Source organism: Rhododendron vialii, chromosome 11a, assembly GCF_030253575.1.
Source record: "Rhododendron vialii isolate Sample 1 chromosome 11a, ASM3025357v1".
NCBI classification, from domain to species: Eukaryota; Viridiplantae; Streptophyta; class Magnoliopsida; order Ericales; family Ericaceae; genus Rhododendron; species Rhododendron vialii.
Genome location: NC_080567.1, coordinates 38,069,551 through 38,091,570, shown reverse-complemented (window position 1 = coordinate 38,091,570; position 22,020 = coordinate 38,069,551). Strand labels below are relative to the sequence as shown.

General features: G+C 38.2%; 2 protein-coding genes and 1 pseudogene across 2 annotated transcripts; 1 reads left to right on the top strand and 2 right to left on the bottom strand.

Moving 5' to 3' along the window:
- Positions 1 to 332: 332 nt before the first annotated feature.
- On the bottom strand, positions 333 to 7,246 carry LOC131308023 (5'-methylthioadenosine nucleosidase-like). Its single transcript, XM_058334827.1, has 7 exons — positions 6,323 to 7,246; positions 6,130 to 6,236; positions 4,730 to 4,804; positions 4,229 to 4,303; positions 3,269 to 3,319; positions 2,262 to 2,351; positions 333 to 789 (listed from the first exon to the last, which is right to left on the bottom strand). Exons 1-7 carry the CDS (start codon positions 6,408 to 6,410, stop codon positions 592 to 594), a joined length of 684 nt encoding a protein of 227 aa, XP_058190810.1. The 5' UTR covers positions 6,411 to 7,246; the 3' UTR covers positions 333 to 591.
- Positions 7,247 to 10,635: 3,389 nt separating this feature from the next.
- Positions 10,636 to 16,328, bottom strand: LOC131308021 (cysteine synthase-like; annotated as a pseudogene).
- Positions 16,329 to 18,037: 1,709 nt separating this feature from the next.
- LOC131308020 (pentatricopeptide repeat-containing protein At5g04780, mitochondrial-like) lies at positions 18,038 to 21,332 on the top strand. Its single transcript, XM_058334821.1, has one exon. It carries the CDS (start codon positions 18,082 to 18,084, stop codon positions 20,896 to 20,898), a length of 2,817 nt encoding a protein of 938 aa, XP_058190804.1. The 5' UTR covers positions 18,038 to 18,081; the 3' UTR covers positions 20,899 to 21,332.
- Positions 21,333 to 22,020: the final 688 nt, after the last annotated feature.

Here is a 22,020-nt window from a genome sequence, read left to right as displayed (position 1 = left end):
TTGACTAAAATACTTGAGGATCATGATTCGATTTCCAAATAACTTTCACTCAATGAGTCCTGTGTTCTCTGTTTCTTTAATTTGTTTACAAACTTCAGCTTATACATGTAGGAAATAGGCCAATTACTCAGTTTTTCCTTTTTGCTTCTTTCTCAATTTCAAATGGTAAACCATAATTTGTGTGAAGCGTAGTTTGTTTTCCTTAAAATCATCCTACCCCTCTACACGTTTTCAACTAGAAATCCAAAAAAAATAAAGAAAAAAAGAATTGAACGTGAGATGTCAAATGTGGTCATGATTAATCTTCACTCTGGTCATTTTACTCACATGGGTGATCGTCACACAAGAGAATCCTTACTAGTTGAATAAACAATTTGTCTCCGATGTTCGTTACAATGAAAGCATATAGATGAGATCAATACAAAACTGGTTTTGTCTTTTTCTAATCACCAAAACAAAATAAGCTCATAGGGAGCTACGGTTTTACCATTTCATATGGGAAGAGATACTACCTCCAAATAAAACCATGTTAATCGAAAACGTTTCTCATGCATATATCCTACACCTGGGAGAAGGAGTACATAAAAGACATCAAAGTTCGGAGAGGCACTTGCCATTGATGAAATCAACAACTTCTGCGACTGCTAGGCCAAGTGCAGCAGTCACCGCCGTCAAATTCTGCCTATATTCCACAATAGTTGGTTTATCACCATCCACAATATTGGTTACAGCTTTAATGAATACCGCAGGGACTTTCAAAAGATCTGCTACATAGGCAACAGCTGCTCCCTGCAACGCGAAACATTTATACATGAAATTGCTTGCCGAAAAGTATGCAAAAAATCGGCAAAATGACACCCATTTACAACTGGTGTAGCAGGCTCTGGGAGAGATTTATCACCATGGCTAGAACACCCCATCACAGTGATAGCAGCGAACAAAAAAGTTTCATCGGTTCGTATCAGGAGCTCTAACAATAAAGAGTGATACAGACAGGCAGGAAAAAATCACGATGCAATGGAGTTTAGCAACTAACGGTTGAAATAAATGCGTAAGGCACCAGTTGATGTAGGACTGGTGATCTGACCTGGGTTCATAGTTTTCTACAACAGAGTTACAGAAGTAAGTTGCTCATTCTTCTCGGGCCGTTGCCTTATCTTACTAAGAAATACGTGCTTGATATCTGGTCTGAGAAGGAACTTTCTGGTTCTTAAACCGGTTGGTACTCTCAGGAATTTGACTAGTCAGCCAGGGGAACTCTTTCCTAATCTCGGTCCTTACTAATAGCTCAAACCTCGTCTTCATACTACTTATGGTGTTGATGTGGTTAGCCAGCATATTCATGCTCCTTGTCAGCCTTATTTGTTGTACTATGCTGTATTTAGTGTTTTGACAAGAGCCCTCCTGGCTAAGCATACTATATTGTCCATCTATTTTGTTCTAACTGGCTTCAGTAATGCTAACTCGGCTGGTGGTCGAACCGATAAGATGTTCCACGTCTAGTTATTGAACTTTAGCTGGCGACAATCTTATTATGTGCAGAGTAAGAAGTAAAATGTTACTGCAATAACACGAGTGATAGCTGAATCAGGATTTTGGCTATTGAGCAGCTAACAATCCTGTTTTTCCATGAGCACTCAAAGATACCAAGATGCATTGTCGATTTATTTGAGAATTGTCAATGAAGAAACAATCTGTCACTCCTTATACATTGAATGATTTGCTCGATGATATTTTCACAAAGACATTAGCTGGTTAACTATTATTGTTCAAGCTGGCATGTTTGATCTCTGTACTCTAGCTCGTGGGGAAATGCCAGAACCGGAGTGTAAATCTTATATAGCTTGTAAGACTGAGTGCACATATTTTAATCTTGTAAAGCACAATTACAAATTTATGCAACGGACTTAAGGTTGAAGTCTTAAACCTCTTCTGTTCAACCGTCTTTCTTCTTCTTCTCCACATCTCGTCTTAACCCTCTACTGAAAATCCTGTTATTCAACTCTTACCTATTACTAAATGCTGCCAATTATTTAATCCATATCCTACCTTCTTGAAAAGATAGAAAGAAGAGTAATCAGTACCCTGCCTTTCCACTATGATAAAGCAAAAATGAAGGGTTGAAACAAAAACATAAAAAACAAAAAACAAAAAAAACCAGCCCACTTCAAATAGTCGGATTAAGAAACAGAGTTGAAATTCAAAAGAAAATGATTACTCCAATATTAAGTAAATGAGAGCAGACATAATTGATTAGTTACCTCCATATCTTCTAGTGTTGCTTCATTTTTAATAATTGATGCCTTCCCCTGTGGGGCCTCGAAAGAGTCACCGGTAGACAATTTCCCAACCTGAACAAAACAAAAGCTATAGATGAAACTTTGACAGAAGCTAGGTTCCAGAAGCAATTAAATATCAAGTTTCATATTATAATCTTCAAGACAAGCCAAATGAATACAACCATTAAGCTAAAACGTCGAACAACATGCTTTGTAAACAATTAAAGGGAAAAAAAAGAAGTTGATCAAGTAACTCATCAGGCTGATCCAAAAAAAGAGAGTAACTCGTTAGCCTTTGGCCCCATACAGCACTAAGACCCAAGGAGAATCTAATTTCCTCTTTTCCTAATAATAGCGATGTTGTAATAATATTTCCATAAGCACGTCCATGCTTCCTCATTTTCATATGCCTAGTATCTCTATGACGCAGCTTTCAAATACCAAGAATGTCCTTTGGAGACAGAAAATACGCACATGGAAGAGTACAAGAAATGAGAATATGTAGCACTTTCAAGTGTATACGTATTTCATAGACACAAACGCGTAGTGTATAAAAATCAAACATTCTTAAAATAGGATTCGACATGACCACAGATTACACAATCTAACTTCTTAACTAGACTTCACTGCTTCAGTAATGACATAGTTATAAGCCTGTAATTAATGAGCACTTGAAAGGTACAGATCAGTTTATAATAAAAGCATTCTGCATATGACATGATTTGTCGACAATTTCCGGTGTATGTACCATTGTTTCCCTTTTTAGAGTTTTTGGTTGGTCGCAATTACTTACGAACAAACATTTGTGCCGATGTCTCTTGAATTGCTGAGATAGACCAACACCTCTATTCAAGAACGCATTACAGAACTACGAATAGACTATAGAGTCGTTTTTCTCTTCAGATAGCATGGACTCTTATTTGCTCATATCCTGTATAAGACAACTTGGATAGCTACAAATTGAAAGTGTCGGTATTGACTCAGCTTACCACAAAAACATCTACCATAAAAGTTTCTGTTGGAAGGGTCATCCACTTCACCTGAAAAAACCAATAAACAGAACCCCTTCAACATTAAAGATTCTACTTGGAAACAAAATTGTCGAACACTGGACTAGATTAGGCTGTCGAAACTTGGACTGCCCTGGTTGAATCAGACAGTCAGACTGCCTGCATTGGCTCAGGCAACTGAACTGGCCCTAACCTTTCCTAGCTGGAAACCTTGTCCTAACTTTTATAACTCTTTGGTGTTATTTGGGAGATGCCTGTATGATTAAGGATCTTCTTAGATATTGGACAAGAGGGTGCCCAAAAGGCACATGCAGGAAGACTTGGGAAAGTTGGACACCAGCCTTTTCTATCATTTCGGCATATGCAGGCAAAAAGAATGAGTGATTGTTTGAGAATGAAGAGAATTCCTTATTGAGAATTCTCATATCTCTTTGTGTTTGCATAAGGGATCCGTTCCTTCTTGGTTTAGATGCTTTTGTGGAGTGTTTGACAGAATTATGCATTCCTCAAGAGTTGCCTGGGCACAGTTTCCTAAGGTTCTTTCTGGCGTAGCCAAAAAGGCCGTGAAAAGTAAAAGAAAAAATTTGGAAAAAATCAAAAACTTGCACAAAAAGACAGAAAGAACATGAAAAAAACATGAAACTCAAATTTGAATATCCTGCAGCCCTTGATGTGACTCAGTACATACAAGGTTTCTGCACTACATTGGGTTTCTGCCCCCTTTCGGTGCCTATATCATACAATTTCACTGTCAAGAAACGGTAAGCCATGTAACTTGGAGGCTTTTCAGAGTGACAGAACCACAGGGAAATTTAATACTCGTAACACATTTGATGGTGCCACAGCTGCTCAAAATCATTCAAAAGTAATTTGAATAGGGCGCAAGCATGGGTTCATGTGAATAATTGTTATCCAACCACTTTAATGCACAATAAGCACCTTTAGGTTAAGCGTCCTCAAGAGATTGGGTGTTGGGAAAGCTTTCCGTAACCCAATGCCATACAAATCAAAAACCTGCAGAAGAAACGAGAGAGAAGATGACCGAGGACACAATTCTACTAAAAGTATGGCAAAAGAAGCTTTAATTGAACACTTTAGATACATCTGGTTTGAAGCTTTAATTGAACACTTTAAATACCATTTCCCTGCTACATCCAGGATAACATGGGCCTTGGAGAGATTCAGAAAGATACTAATTGCAACAGCTTTTTCATGATAGTATTCGGTGCTTGGTCAATTTCTGGATTTTATTGTCTCCTTGTAGAAAACTGTATTATTTGGGATACGAAGAAATGGTGTTTTAACAACTACATCAATTGAATGCTGCAAAATATGCACCATAAAGCTGAGGATCATCTCCTAGAAACCCATTGACTTGAGTAGATTTTCTTTTGAATCTGACAGTTATAAAGCAACCAAATTAATTCAAAGATAACTTACTGGAATAGGTATCCTTCTATCACGGAAGGCAACATGCGACACGAGAAAAGTATCACCTACAGTCGCTCCTTTGGCCTGGAAACAGCAACATGGAATTACAGATTAAAGCAAGGAATCATGCATGATCCTGCATTTGCTGTGTGATATGGGTAAATGAATCAACGGTATATGAAGTGCAGTTCTATAAATTCTGCAACAGCAGTCTCGTTTATTTTTGCAGTAAACTTTCATTAAGAAAACAAATGAAGTGGGAAAAAAATTTCAAGGTGAAATAAAACTTCACATCTTCACAAGGTCCATTGTCCACATAAATATTATAACTTAGCAGAAGCATTTGTCTTTACCAGGTACAACGATGGTCCAAATGAATGAATGAGACAGAGAGAAAACTAGTCGTTACTAATAAACTTAGTACGAGATCAAACCAATTTTCTCATCGCAAGAGAACAAACACAACAATCAAAATACATTGTGAGAGTTTGAACTTTTAGTTCCCTAATCTCCATCTATTTCTGAACTAAGGCTTTTACCCTTAATGCAAGTAGGGAGAGACTTATACTCCATTAACATGGTATATCAAAGCAGCCACCAGCTGGGGGTGGGGGGGTGTGGTTATTCGCCATTCATTGTGATAACCTTAGACCACAGCTAATCACTTCACAGTTCAGATCCCTTCTCCTTTAGATAATTGCTTCACCAATTTGCCCTGTTCCAAGCACCACTTTAATTGACCTGACACAGAATCCAGGGCTTTCACCCTACCGACCAATAAAGAATCTTTTCACTTAGTCAAATGGATAAGACCAAATCAGCTTGACATCCGATTAACAGCTTCACCACAGAGAATAAATTACAAGCGCTTAGCATCCTATTGAATGCCAATGACTACTCTTATGGGTCCAACGATAAGAAGGGTTATACTGGGTAAAGGAAAGTGAGCTCATGTGGTAGGTTCAAGGAAAAAGCACAGATACTTGGTTTTACAACTCTGTAAAACCGGCTTTTGTTATAAACATCTCTAACTATGACAGAATAAGAATGTATGGGATGTGTGAGTTGGAAATGACAATTCTGCAACGCAGAAGCTAAGCCAATTCATGGATTTTACAATCAGATGACTAAATATTGGAATAAGTTGGCGCTTAAGAATTCTTGAGTTGCAAATGGCTCGATATATACATGAACTATAAAAGAAAGCCTAGGATTGCTAAATTTCTTATGGCGATTAGAGATTCGCTTGAGCCTCACCATCCATTGCAGCCTTACCTTGGTTACCACACCAGGTTGTGTGCTTCTAAATCTCAAGTCTACACGATCAATTTTCACCAGCACTGCATTCTCCAATCTTCAAAACTAAGGAAAGCAATAAGTAAAACCAATATTGGACACACATACTATACCTTAAAGCCACCAGCAGTGCCAGCATTTATGACAAGGTCTGGTTGTAATGCTTGGATGGAGACATAAGTCACGAGAGATGCAGAAATTGTCCCAACACTATCAACTCCTGAAAAAGTTCGAGGACTTGGTAACATTCAATCAAGGAAGAACTAACCGCATGAAACACATGCACCAGTGATGGCAATCCATTACCTAAACAGAGATCTCCAAATTGATGGAAAAGGTTTGAAAGTGGTTTGTCGGTTGATTGGTTCATATACATAAATGTGTGATCAACCATGCAGGAATTGGTATGAACTAAACTAATAGCAGCCTAAATTGCTTGGTGTTTTTGGTGTATGGCAGTGGCGATGAGTATTAATTGTCAATAACTTTGGATGCCTCTAACGGATGAGCTTATTTTGCTATCCTTGTGACTTTTCCAATGTTGAACAAATTGTTCCCCCTTTCCCATGCTTATTGATGACTAGAAGGGTTGCATACACATTGATTGTGCAGTTTTTAACACAAGTGAAGCAAAAAAAATTCTCTAAATATCTGGTGTACAATTGTTTCTCCCATAAATAAGTTGACATAATTGTCCACTCATATTCATCTGAAAAAGGCAGTCTTAGGCTTCTAAAAGATAAATAGCCATCTCAAAACATGACTGTCGAAATATATTAACTTCACCCCCGCAAAAAACTACAAGGAAAAACTGATAGTGAAAATAGGACTGCTATAGCAGCTAAACAAGGTTTTATATGTTGAATTCAAATCGAATAAAGAGAAGATAATTGCTTTCAACAGGGCAAAAAATAGAGCTTGTTGGACCTTGTTGAATAGAGAGTTTGGTGGTTGTCTACAAATCAATTGTAGCATTTTGGATAGTCATTGTTGTATACGCTTTTATAAGCTACAATCTTGACCCATAGGCCGAAAGAAATGAAGTTGTGCCTGTCCCATGTCAGGTAGTTGAACACTCGTGACCCTTGTGAGTTCCAATCACTCCTCCGACATATGTTAGGGGCAGGTTATGGGTTTAGATTTCTCTGGAGTAGTTCTAGATGTGTGATGAGGTATTTACACTAGGATAAAAAAGAGAGGGTGAAAGTACATAAACACCCCATCAACTATCACTTTTTCTCACGAAAACCCTCTCACATTTAAAAGCCCCCATACATCTCCCCTCAACTAATCTCCATTACCCAAGTGACACCCTTCCGTCTCTAAACTGTTTGTGATGAACCCCTTCATCCATAAATCGGCTAAAAATACCTTTGTTGCACTACATACATACACCCCCTCTAACCCTTCTCTATCTTCCCTCTACAAACAGCCTCCAATCAAAACCCAAAATCAGCAAACAGATCTGAAACTTTGGTTCATACATATATATAGGGGCCAGTTCTACCCACACAATTTAAAAAAAAAAACACTCCATCTCAACCATTAAAATCTATGGTTGGATTAAAACTTAAAAGGACTATATTCTCCTCTCCCCTCTCAATCATAGGTAATCTCTCCCTCTCCCTCTCCATCTAAGCTATTTTCTCTCTATACCCTAACTGACTAACCACCGGTTCTGGTGACCTTTTTTTTTTCTCTCTCCTCCAATACATACACACTCTCTCTCTAAAGGAAAGTTAAAAAGATAGAGATGGAAAAAGCAACGCAGTAGCTGCCGTCAATTGCCACCACCATTCTCCTCAACTTCTCTGGCATCGAGGTTTTGTGGCAATCGTCTGGCAAGAGAAAATTCATCTCTTGAACATGACTCTCCTAATTATAAACCGTTTTTTGCTGTGTTGTTTGGTAGTCTGGTAATTCTTCTAGTGTATTTTTCCATCGTACGTGATGGATGACTGATTAGCCCATACTTTGAATCCTACTGGAGTAGAGTAGGAGTAGTATAAATGCCTGCCTGCCTGGAGCTTAAACTTGAATCCAATGATCCGGTGTTTTGGTTTGGTTTGGCGGATTTTCGATTATCTATCTAATAAAGATACTAACAACTAATTGTAATGTCAATGAACGACCAATACTAATTGTAATGTCCTCTCTCTCTCTCTCTGGTGGGAGACGGAGTAGAAGTAGAGAAAAGAGACGGCTGGCTACGTTTGGCTTCTAGAAAGGTGTATCGATTTGTTTGCATGTTAATTACTCCAATTTCAACTTCTGATTTTAGAAGAAAAGAAAACTTGTAAATCTACTTGAAAGTAGGGCTGTAAACGAGTCGAGCCGAGCTTTATCAAGCCGAGTTGAGTCATTTACTAAACGAGCCTCTTTAATCGAGCCGAGTCACCCTTAACGAGTAGAGCTGGTTCTCCCTGTTCTGGGACAACTTCTTGTATTGGTTTCTTTCTCTCTTTCTTTTCCTCTGTGCGGTCGAGGCGAGCAGCTTTGGAAGGTCTTTGCTCATCGCTTCCCTTTTCGGAGGCGCTTTTTAGCTTCCTCTTCATCGTCTTCTTCTTCCTCGTCGTCGTAGTTCTGTGTTGTGATTCTGGTTCATAATCGGCCATTGCCAAGGGTTTTGCGAGTTGTGCCAGGGGTTTAGCCTAATGCCCCATATTTTGCTCGGAAGAGTACAATGTTAGATGGCTCTTCAATTCCTTTAAGCCCTGTTTGTTCGACTGGACTGTCGTCGTTCACTGGTGGCTCCACAGCCAACCTTGGGTATTCATTATTCATATGAACACCCTTAATTTGCATTTCCATGTAGGGAATTAATAAGATTTAAGTTCATCTCAGTATTTTTGAACACCCAGTCTCCTCATCTTGAACGTTTTGCTTAAGAAATCGCACACGCAGCCAACAGGGATGAAGCCATTTGTGAGTAATTTTACACCACTCAAGCTTTTTAGATCCTTCATTGTTGCTATAGGTCTAAACTTAATATTGTAAACTCGACTCATCAAAGTCTTTATATCTGTTTTGATCGGCACCTTACCAAGGGTAGCAAATTGTCTAACGATTCCATAATTCCTGAACACCCTAGTGCAAATTTCTGGAGCCGCCACTGCTATAGTGAAAAGATATACAACTCCATCGAGTAAGTAGTAACGTATATCCGATGGATGTTATAAATATTTGACTATAAAAGTTTCACCCAAACGCAAGATCCGAATCCATGTTGATAGTACACAAAATCAAAGTAGTTTCATTGTTGAGGTTCTAGTTGTTAAGTTGGGAACTCCAACTCTTCATTAATTTGAAACTTCAGAAGCATTCTTATCTCAAACACCAATGCTACATACACAAACTTAAGTGTACAAATTCGAAAATAGATGAATCCAGAACCGTCAAATAAACATGGGGCCCACGAGGTAGACTTGAGGCCCTCACACATGGAACGGTCACACCTGTATCAGCATCTAATCTACTTCCATCCGTGTCCGTACCATTTTTGTGCTTCAAAATCACATTACTATTACTCGTCTTTATTCAGGTTATGGTGGCTATAGCCAGTATCTTCTTGTTGTTCATTCTTTCCCCCACTCATGGATTCATTGGAATCTGGGTTGGCCTCACCATCTACATGAGTCTCAGAGCTCTTGCTGGTTTTTGGAGGTAATTATCCTTCACAACGCTTTAAGGCTGTGTTTGGATCTTGATTTGTGGCTTAAACAAAAAGGAATGGGAAACTGAGCAAATGAACGTACCTGTCTATTTACCAACATTTATTTCGTAACCAAATGTCCGGGCTAGCACTCTAGGGCCCTGAAGTTAACGACCGGACAAAATTCCAATGGCTCTAAGGTTTGGAATGTTTAGGCTTCGCAAGATTCAAACATACGACCTCTTTGGATAAAATTTTTACTAGTTGTTTTCTCGTACCCACTTTGCCAAACCACTTGAGGTATAAAAAAGTCGTGACATAAGGTCATAGGCTTACATATAGGCATGCCACTTGAATTTACTTCCCTTTCTTCTCTTGTTCGTGTTATATAAAATTTCTTGTGCAGGTTAAAAAAAAAAAAAAACAGCAAATAATTTACAGAATTTTGTTTTATGCACTTTTCCAGGATAGGGACCAGAACTGGACCTTGGGGATTTCTGAGAAGCTGAAAATTTTCAGTTGGCGTTTGTTTTTTGTTTTTTTTTTGTCAAAGAAACACTTGAATGTATGGTACGCAGTCCTAATTATTTGTAGAATTTTTAACGCCAAATTAACGAAATAATTGAGATATTTAATAGTTCTGGGCCAAAAAATTTGGAAAACTATACAGAAAAAGAACTTTATTTTTTGGTTCAAAAAATTGCATGATTTTTTTTAAGGTGAACTTCCAATGAGGAATGAAGGGTATATAATTCAACCCCTTTTGTAGATGAGAAAGAGAAAGATGTTCTTCTCTGTACATACATACATATAGTACCATGAATCCATGATTAGTTCAATACTAGCGCCATTCAGAAGCGGAGTTAGGATTTACATGCATTGGGGGTCAAGTATCTACTATGGAGTATATAATTTGTTTTGCATACTTGACAATGGAAAAACTAATAATTACCCAAAAATGGTCAAGAAAATGTAGAATCTAATCATATCATATAGATATAGGTACATAACTTCATTTATCGTTGACCAATATGATTTTTCACATGTTAAAATCGATGCATCAAGCCTCATTTGTAATGCTATCAAAAATCTCTTTTCCAACGTACACAATCACAGCCGGCTCTGGGCTATGGCCCATGAGTGGCAAGCTTTTAAGCCCTCCCAAAATGTCCAAAAACTAGGGTCTCCCCTTATTTTTAGCACCTAGTATATATGTATTGCTATAGGCCCCATTTTTAACACATGAATATATTTCACATAAAGCCCAATGGCCCAATAAAAATGGAACAGATATAAAAAAACAAAAAGCAAGAATAAAATTGGATCACAGAACTTTGATATCAATAATCTCTAGGAAAATTATTCAGTGTGGTGAGTGCATCATTAACATGGATGCATCTTTTCCCCTTAAACGATAATTCTCATTGCAAACAAACCCAACGAACTGACGAAGAAGGAATTACACGTTAAGTGCTAAGATATTAAGGGCCTCGTTTTCAAAGATTGTCTTAGGCCTCCGAAATCTTAGAGCCGGCCCTGTACACAATCAAAGTGATGGCTCCTGAGCATCCTACACGAGCAAATTCTGCATCAAAACTTATAACATTTCCAAATAAAAGTTGTATAGAAGTCCAGCCAAATAACCGTTCGGCAAACCTGAGCATCGCTAAACTCCTATAAATTGCAAACCTTATTGAGCAAAAGCTCCCATGTCCAAACTGCGTTCTGAACTTAAAACCATGATCTTGGTACTCTTAGGACTCAAACAGAAACGGAGACAAATTAGCACCTTTTGTAAGTAGGGAAAATCTCAGGCTCAAAAATCATATTCTCTGCTTCCTTCTTCAGGGAATCAAACAGCACCGATGACAAGTAACGCTCACCGAAGCTGGGGAACACAACCTGTTGGAAAAAGAATTTATACAATCGCTATCAGCGCTTTTTCAGATTTACACGAACAAAACAATGTATCTAAAAGAATTCAGTGATACAGTCAAAGTTACCAAGTGGTGTTCAGCTCAGCCAAATTACTTAAGAATAAAGCAATAGTTAGTTTTAATAGAAACCCAGTTGACATTCAAATCCAAACACATGACAGATCAAACAGGAAAGGTGAATTCAAAAAAGAAAGGCTGCATGGAGAACGAAAAAATAAAAACTCACAACAATGAGTTTTCCAGCATTTTCTGGCCTCTTAGCTATCTTAATCGCTGCAGCAGCGGCGGCACCAGATGATATCCCTACCTGCAATGCGTGTAACCGAGGAAACGTCACACTTGTGCTAATAGAAAACCTCATTTGATGCAAGAGAGAAGTGATAAAATAACGAGAATAATTAGGTTCATACCAGCAAACCTTCTTTCAATGCAAGAAGCTTAGCTGTTTCAACAGCTTCCTCACTTGATATATGCAACGCCGTTCGACCAAAACCATTCAGAAACTAATTAAAATTGGTTGAATCCAGAATCACATAAAGCAAAAATGGCAAGAAAAGATGCGGAGAATAGAAACTAAATAAGATTTTCTAGACAAGTAGCCTTCGGGCATGCTTTGTTAACACACATCAAAACGTCAAAAATTCCATCTGATAATGAGCAAGAGACCTCTCAGTCGCTCACTCACCCAAATGCCAATGGTCCCAAGCAAGCCCAACATATATAGGTACAGTTATAAATCCACTTTTGTTTTAAGCAGTTTGAGTGAGGTCAAAAGGAGCATCTCCCTTGGTCCATTTTGAGAACCCTACCTCTTTTTTTTCAAATGTTTCCTCTAGAAAGCTACCCATAAGAAAAGCCGCTTCAAGAAAACTACAACATGTTTTAGGGTACTTCCAGAGCCACCTGTGCATAACAGGGTTACTCAGTACACAACCTCCGAAGCGGACTTAAGCCCTTGAATGGCAGGTGACAAGGATACCCTAATTTGCGAAATTAAGTTTATGCACTTTGAAGGCGACATACATAAATGCAAAGCTGTCAATAATAAAGAAGATGACCAGAAACCAATACTCTTCCTCTATTCAGTCTTTGTTTTGTTTGTTTTTTGTCTCTTCACGAAAAATGTTTACTGAAACTGAATGAGACTGCTTGAGTAGTTGAGCCATGCTTACTTGAACAACTTCATCAAGTAAGTTGGCATCCAATACTCCAGGGATGAAACCAGGACCAATTCCTTGGATTTTATGAGGACCTGCATGTTACAGCATGACAAACATGAAGAAAGGTAAGGTTAAAAGAATATATTTCTCCTTAGCTGACAAACATGAAGAAAGGTAAGGTTAAAAGAATATATTTCTCCTCTGCAAAGCTAAGATGTAATCTGGAATAATAATAACTTTATGTATTAGGAAACAGCCACAACCATCATCCACCCAAATAACGTAAATGGCTGGTGCAAATGGAATAGGCAGGTCATACTTTTCTCATTGGTTTCTAATGTTGATGGGAACATAAGATATTGAAACACAAGGTTCTGCAGAAAAATCAAAACAAATTTGATGTCAATGGGAAGGAACGTGTTTCATAGGTTCTTCTGGAAAAAAGAAATCAGTGCTCTTACAGAAAACATAACCAGACACAGGGACACTAACAGTCACAGTTTGGCTTAGTATGCCCCACATTGCATTTTTAACCACCCATTTTAAATCAAAATACAAAAACGGTTATGTTTGCTCTCTTATTACCGATATAGAAGGACACTAAAAACAAATGGACACGTGACATTGCATATTGCACATAAACCCCAACAATTACTACAAAAATTTACGCCAATCGTGATGCTTTTGGCAAAGAACTGCACTGTCAATTGGTTTTACTTCTACACCATTCATGCTGACTCACTGAGACAGGTTAGAAACAAAAAACTCACCAGGCCTTCCTCCAGATAAAACTGCACTTTCAACTGGTTCTACGCCATACAACTAAACCCCAAAACAGGAAATGAGAACCTTCATTAACTGTAAGATAGAGAGAAGGGAGGAACAAAAAGTACCCAGAGAAAATACAAAGTCTCCAAACCAAATCGGTGATTTAAAAAGCTGACCTTAACGTCAGGGTTTTGCTCTTTAAGGTACCTTCCTGCACCTGTGACTGTTCCTCCAGTACCTAGAAACTAGGGCATCAATTTTCCCACCGCAGCCTGTCCAGATTTCGGGTCCAGTTGTTTCATAATGGATCTAAACAGAAAATATCAATCAAGTACCTAATCTTCCAATCCACTCCCAACATATAAACTGATGGTAGTAAAAATACTCAGAAAGTACTCATGCACTTGATACCTTTGGGTTGGCAGGGTTTTCAAATTGCTGAAGAATGTAGGCATTTGGGGTCTTTGCCAATATCTCTTCTGCCTTTTTAACAGCCCCTTTCATGCCCTGGCAGGATCTGTAAGAACCAATTCAGCTCCAAAAGCTCAGAGAATGATTCTCCTTTCCATACTCATAGAAGCAGGCATGGTAATGATTAGCTTGTAACCCTTAGCTGCTGCCATAAATGCCAAACCAATACCAGTATTACCACTGGTTGGCTCAATGAGGACACTCTTCAGCAGAAACATAACACATAAAAAGTTTGTCAGGTCCGCAATCAACAAAGTAGAAGGAACAACACAAAGTATACAGGTATGATCACTGAAATTTAATGAACTCCTTTACATTCAGCTACTTAATAGTTCAGCGGTTAATAACTTGGCACATCCTCATGTGAGACTATGTGAAACAGTAATGAATCAGATACGTGCTAAAAAGAGCAAGAAACAAATATGCTGGATTCTACAAATTGCTTATATTGTTAATGAACTTAAATAGTAACAAAAGAGGAGAAATCCACTATTTGCAAAGTAGATAATTGAGGTCCAGATATTAAGTCCCACTTGAGTAGATGTCCATCTTACCGAAAAGAATTCAAATTGAACAAATAGCAAAAATAAATAAATGTAAGCCAGCCGGCATTGGACTAACCTTGCCAGGCTTAATGAGGCCGTTCTCCTCAGCATCTTGTATCATACTATACCCAATCCTGCATGCCAGAAATAATTTTGCGAATCAAAATCTATTTGACAGTCCCATAATACGATTAAATCTAAGACTTATGGTCATGATTGAGGTACTATGAAGCAAAATAGCACAGACATCATCAGGCATAAGATCAAGAGGCATCTATCTGTACCTATCTTTGACACTAGAGCAGGGTTCCATCATCTCTCAGCAACACGAGCTACACAGCCATCCACGACGTTGTTGAGGTAAACAAGAGGTGTGCTACCTATCAACTGCACAAGTCAAAGCAAAAATAATAGGATAATCATTGCCCCGTGATCTTCGGATCAAGAAGAAGGTAAAAACGTAACGATGAACAGTTCTTACTTCAGTAACATCCTTAGCAATCGCACACTTTTCCTGTGCCATTTGGCCAAAACCAGTGTGCAAAAGAATTGAGTTGAAGAGATGAGAACTAGCAATCCCAACAATTCTGGAAAAAAATACAGGGAAGGCTCAAGTTTAGAATGCTTAGAACGTTTTGGGATCATGCATTTGTAGAGGGATCTATCAAGGGAAAGGAAAATGACACAGAAACCAAACAATGACACTTCTCCACTTCAAATTCTCCTTACACAAATCCTTGATCCAAGCACATCCTCACAGCCCTTTTGGACTGTGAGAAAGGGTGCGATAAGAAAAGGGAGCACTTATGGTGAGACTAGGTGAGAAAGGGAAAGAAGCCAATCCGAAGGGAAAAAAAAAACATTTTTGTACTTCTCTCTTCATTTCTCACCAAAATAGCCAATCCAAAAGGGTGATTTGGCAAGAAACTCTAATCCTTTCTTTTCTTTTTCTTATCAAATCCCTCATATATATGGCACCGTTCACGTTTGTATTTCTGGGAAACAAAGCATTCTCAACAATTGCATATGTTCTTCGTTTCTTATCAACCACAGCCAATACTGGCTAAAACTTGTGACTAGCCAGGAAACAAACTATATGTTAAACAGATCTAATACAATCCGAAAGAGCATATTATTGGTCAGCCAAAAAATAATTAAAGCACAAGCTGCATCAATAGAGGAAGGGGAAGAAGAAATAAAGAAAACCCCAAGACCAGAAACACCACTAGGAGAATATTAACAATAGAAAACAAGAAATTAATTTAACTATAGGAAACAATAACTTGAATTAGTTCAATACCCAAAACCTTTATCAGGTGCTAACATAAAAGAAATATACATAATTATATCCATGTATATAAAATATAAATAGAACATAGATTCCACATGTAATTGCAAATCTTGATAGAAAAAAAACTAAGAATTGCACACACAAAAATAAAATAAAAAACTTATAAGGCCAAAAGGGAATTCCGTTAAGGGTGATACCCAGCTCCAATGGGAAACGGAGAGATATGTGAATTCTGGGTTTCCTTTAGGGTCTGAACTTCCACGAAACTCAACCAAAACAGGTAACTAAAGTAGAAAATCAACAACCAAAAAACCCTTTTCTGTTTTTCCTGTAAGCAATTACCCAAAACAAGGCAGAGAACAACTTACCAAGAAACGAACACACCAGGGCTCTTGAGGAAATGCAGAGTTTCGAAGCAAAACATATCTCAGGAGTATAATATTATACTGTGGGAATAAGCTGCTCTCCTCCGAGGGGAGCCTTCGGTTAATTGGCTCTTTTGGTCTTATTTGAATAATTCAAATTAAAAACCGAGCACAAACGCTCCTCTCCTCCCCAAAGACAAACCCCAAAACTAAATACCGATTCCCTCCTCCTGTCAATTTTGGACTTGTTTCAAACCCGTTGGTTTTTGGGATTTTGAATTTAAATCCATATGTAACAAGTATGCAGGGAAATAGAGTAATGATTAGAGAAATAGAAAGAAAAAATGAGAGTAATAATTGTAATAATTAGAATCCAAGATTCAAAACTTTTTTGTCTATCGTCTACCAATAATTCTACAACCACACTCATTTTAAATATATAAATATATACATTGTACATTCCAGTATGATTGGAGCCTACACATGTATGTATTTGAATATGGTTCTAGAATAATTATTTATCTACCGCTACCACTATTTTTTTTTTAACACAAAAAAGTAGTAATAGAGTATTTAGGTGTGGTTGTACCCTATTTTTTGTTTTGTTGAGTTTTTCTTTTAAACTATTACTCTCTTTTCTATTTCGTTCTTAAATTACCAAAATCACTTATTTCGTCAATAAACTATCCAAATTTCACCCATTTAGTGAACTAATTAGTGCTTTAGTGAGTCATTTAATATGTCTAATTAGTCCTTTAGAGTATCTCCAATGGACCCTATAAAATACTCAATAAGGTGAATGGCTAAAAATTTACTTGGTGGGTGTGCAAAAACAAGCTATAATGGACTAGATAAATTAGATCATTAGCCTATCACTCAATAATTCATTCTACAGATTTTGCCACTTAGTTATGCACTCATTAAATATTGTGGGTCCAATTTTTAGAATAAAAAAATTATTTTCTACCGTTACTAATTCTTTCTTCTTCTTCTTTTTTGGTTATATAGAACAAAATTAAGTAATCCATTGGGGACACCATCCACTCAATAAACTAATGACCACTTATCACTCTATAATTGGGTCATATTTTTACAAAAAACTTCCATCTAGCCATTCAAATTTAGCTATTCCACTTAAGATGCTTTTAATGAGGCCAAATTGCACTTTTTGGACTAAATAGGTAAGATTATACGTAATAGTTTAAGGTTGAAATAACTCCTAATTTTTTTAGTTTAAGAACGAAGTAAAAAAAAGTGATAGATTGAGAGAGAAAAATATATAAAAACTCTTTCTTTTTTCAAAATGGCGGTGGTTTGTTTTGAATCGGATCTGAAATGAACTTTAAACCGGATCCATTAACTTGTACTTTTAGATCCGCGTTCATCCATCCATCCATAGCATGCATGGAGGATAGAGTGTTGCTTTAGGTACATACACTCATGTACATACATTGCGTACATATGCACTTTAAATCCGTATCAAGTCTTACAAAAAAGATCCGAGCCGTTCATTTTGTTCAGAATAATTTTTTTATGGTCTTTGTAAAAAATTAACTCAACCCAATATCGACAAAGGCGTTTATGAAACATCCATTTTTGCTATAGAATCCGGACCTGAATTCTAAAGCAAAGTTGGATGTATTGTAAATGTCTTTACCGATATCGGGTTGAGTTGATTTTTTACGAGGACCGTAAATAAACTATTTTGAACAATATGAACGGTTTGGACCATTTTTATAAGACCCGAGACAGATTTAAAGTGCGTATGTACATGTGTATGTACATGAATGTATGTACCCATAGACTTTCCGGGGAGGATATAATATACCTCATCTCATCTTCCATACTCCAGCCAACGGTTAAACACCCTCTATCAATGGAGGCATCTCCAACACTCAACCTCCAAAAACTTGCACTCCTACCCAAACAAAGCCCAACCCAAGACTTCAAACGCTGGAATTCAATTATCAAACACCACACCAAACTCAAAGATGACCAAGCAATACTTAAAACCTACACCCAAATGGAAGCACAGGGCATTTATGCCGACAGTACCATGTTGCCCCTCGTCCTCAAGGCCTGTGGAAAGCTACAAGCCATTGAAAAAGGAAAAAAGATACATGATGAGATACGGGACACAGACTTCGTTAATGATGTTAGGGTTCAGACTGCTCTTGTTGATTTTTACTGCAAATGTGGGCTGATTGATGATGCCCGTTACGTGTTTGATGAAATTACTGAAAGAGATTTGGTGTGTTGGAATGCTATGGTTTGTGGGTTTGTTGGATGTGGGTGTTATGAGGAGGGGGTCAGGTTGGTTAGAGAGATGGAGAGGGAGAAGGTGAGACCCAACTCGGTTACGGTGGTGGCATTGGTTTCAGCGTTTGGGAAGCTTGGAGATTTGATGAGTGGGAAAGAGGCACATGGGTATTGTTTGAGGAATGGGCTTTTTGATTGGAATGCTCATGTGGGTACTGCTTTGGTTGGTTTCTACTCGAGGTTTGATGTGAAGGTTGCCCGTGATTTGTTTGAAATGACGGATTTGAGGAATGTTGTGAGTTGGAATGCAATGATTTCTGTGTATTTTGATGCAGGGGAGTCCTGGAGAGCGTTGGAGCTTTTTGAGCGGATGGTAATGGATGGGTTTAGGTGTGATTTTGTTACAATGTTAATGGTCATACAGGCCTGTTCAGAAGTTGGGTCTCTTGAACTTGGGATGCAAGTCCATCAATTGGCAATTAAATATGGCTTTATCAACGATTTATTCATAGTAAATGCGTTGTTGAACATGTACGGTAAGAATGGAAGTTTGGGTTCTTCACTTGAGCTATTTGAATCTGCCCCCACTAAAGATATTGCTTTGTGGAATTCTATGTTGTGTTTGTATGCTGAAATCGGCTCCCTCGAAAAAGCAATGGCTTTGTTTATTCGAATGCGATTGGAAGGCATCTTGGAAGATGAACGTACTATTGCCATTTTGTTGTCTTCCTTTGAGGACTTAGATAATGGTTTGAGAAATGGGAGAAGCCTACATGGTCATGTACTTAAAAGTGCAATTGAGAATAACAAATGTATTGGCAATGCACTTTTAGGTATGTATGCAAAGCAAAATTCCATTCAAGATGCCTTTCAGGTTTTTGATGACGTTGAGGATTCAGATGTAGTCTCATGGAACACTTTGATCTTGGCATTGGCCCGTAATGGGCTTAGGGCTCAAGCGTGGGAACTCTTTGGGATGATGCAACAATGGGACATCAATCCTAACACTCACACAATAATTTCTATTATTGCTGCTTGTGATGATGAATCCTTTTTAAACATTGGCAGGTCTATCCATTGTTATGTAATAAAGCATGATATTGAAATTAACCCATCACTGAACTCGGCGCTCACAGAGATGTATATGAACTGCAACAATGAATTAACAGCTCTGAACTTATTTGAGAGCTTTCCTGACAAAGATTTGATCTCGTGGAATTCTTTTATCGCCAGTTACGTGAAAAATAATCAACCCCACAAAGCCCTTTTACTTTTCCGTCGTATGATCACACAAGTAAACCCCAACTTAGTCACCATCATAAATGTTCTCTCATCGTGCACTTACATGGTCAATCTTCCCGAAGGCAAATGCTTACATGCCTACACAATCCGGAGGAATTCTTCGTTGGGTTTTGATTTATCGCTCGCAAATGCTTTTTTATCTATGTACGCAAGATGTGGTAGTATCCAGTATAGTGAAAGGATTTTCAATGGCTTACCAAGGAAAAATGTTGTCTCCTGGAATGCCATGATTGATGGCTATGGTATGCATGGGAGGGGGTATGAGGCTATGCTTGCATTCTCGGAAATGTTAGAAGATGGTATGGAACCAAATGGGATAACTTTTGTATCTGCTTTATCTGCTTGCAGCCATTCTGGTTTGGTGCCGAAAGGCTTGCAGCTTTTCGACTCCATGGTTCAGGATTTCTGCATAACCCCTGAGCTTGCTCACTATGGTTGTGTGGTTGATCTTCTTGGTCGTGCAGGGTGTTTGAGTGAAGCCAGAGAGTTCATAAGTTCAATGCCTATTCCACCAGATGCATCTGTTTGGAGGGCTTTGCTCAGTGCTTGTCGAGTTTATTCTGAAACCAAACTAGCAAAAACGGTTTTTGAAAAGCTCATTGAATTAGAACCAACAAATGCAGGCAATTATGTTTTGCTTTCTAATATCTATGCTGCAGCAGGTCTTTGGTCAGAGGTCAGCAAATTGAGAATGCAGATTGAAGAGAATGGTTTAAAGAAACCTCCTGGAAAAAGTTGGATCATTGTTAGAAGTACAGTCCACTCTTTTACTGCTGGAGACAAATCACACCCTCAGTCAAACAAAATTCATGCGGAATTGGGTTCTTTATTATCATGTATTAAAAAAGTTGGATATGTTCCCGATCTTCGTTGGGTTTTACATGAAGAAGAAGATGAGGAGAAAATTAAGAGGCTTTTTAGCCACAGTGAGAAGCTTGCTGTTGCATTTGGACTGATAAGTGCAAGTGGTGGGACTCCAATCTCGATCGCCAAGAACCTAAGAGTTTGTGGGGATTGCCATGAATTTTGCAAATATGTCTCTAAACTTGTTGGGAGGGAAATAGTGCTCAGGGATTGTAGCCGTTTCCATCATTTTGTTAATGGACATTGCTCGTGCAAGGATTACTGGTAAGGTATGAGGAGCACTTGTAAGTTTTCTGGGTTTTGGATGTCGGTATTTGTGGATGCTTCCAATGATGAGAAAACTGCAAGATTTCGGATTTTGTTAAAGCACGGAAGGACCATTGAGTCCAGCCTGGGACAAGGGAAGAAAGCTCTATGTTTCGGAAGATTGCAGTGTCACGGTCTTCTGACTCGAATGTAAATTAACGAAGTCAGTGACTCGGTGATTGTTTGAGTGTATATACCACCATAATATCGCTATCGGAAATGTTGTTCTGCAGCTTCTGCTATCATACCTTATGAGCACCTGTTCTCGATTGTTGTAGTCAAGTGAGGTAACGTAAGATATACACTGGTTTCACCAGAATATTTGGGTTGTTCCTTTCATACAATGGCTACTACTCCAGTCTCCAGTTACGTTTCAAGTAGTCAATTTGATGTTCATGACTCTCTCTCTCTCTCTCTCTCTCTCAAATGTTTTTTTATGTGCCTTTCATCCAGAAATTGATAACTGGCTGCGTAGCATATCCGGTTAGATTTTAACGTAGAGTTCACCTATACTAGATTTCTTTCACCAAAGCCTCTCACTTGGCACTGATACAGAATGCTCCTTTGAACCATATTTGGCACACGATGCATATCAAAACAAATCCATTTTGGGCAAAAAATGCGAATCACAATATCCTATGTGCCTTACGTTGCTTCTCCTTCTGCAGTTTCTCTGTACCTTACCCCACGTCTGTTCGGTTGTCTCTGCAAAATAGGGGAAACAAAATTTTACCGCAACAACTTCCCTTTTCGAGTTTGGTTAATGATTCCCCTGTGGAAATAACTTTCGTTTTGCGGGGGTGGCTTCTGATTGCGATTTTAAATAATAAAAAATTATTCGATTGCAGTTATATATTGTTCGATGACAAGCTGTCTACTTTTGACAATTCCTGTGAGTTACTTGTTCGTCGTATGGCTCTATTTCCTGCACGCTCAACAACTTCCCTTCTCGAGTTTGGTTAATGATTCCCCTGTGGAAATAACTTTAGTTCTGCGGGGGTGGCTTCTGATTGCAACTTTAAATAATAAAAAATTATTCGCTTGCGGTTATATATTGTTCGATGACAAACTGTCTACTTTTGAC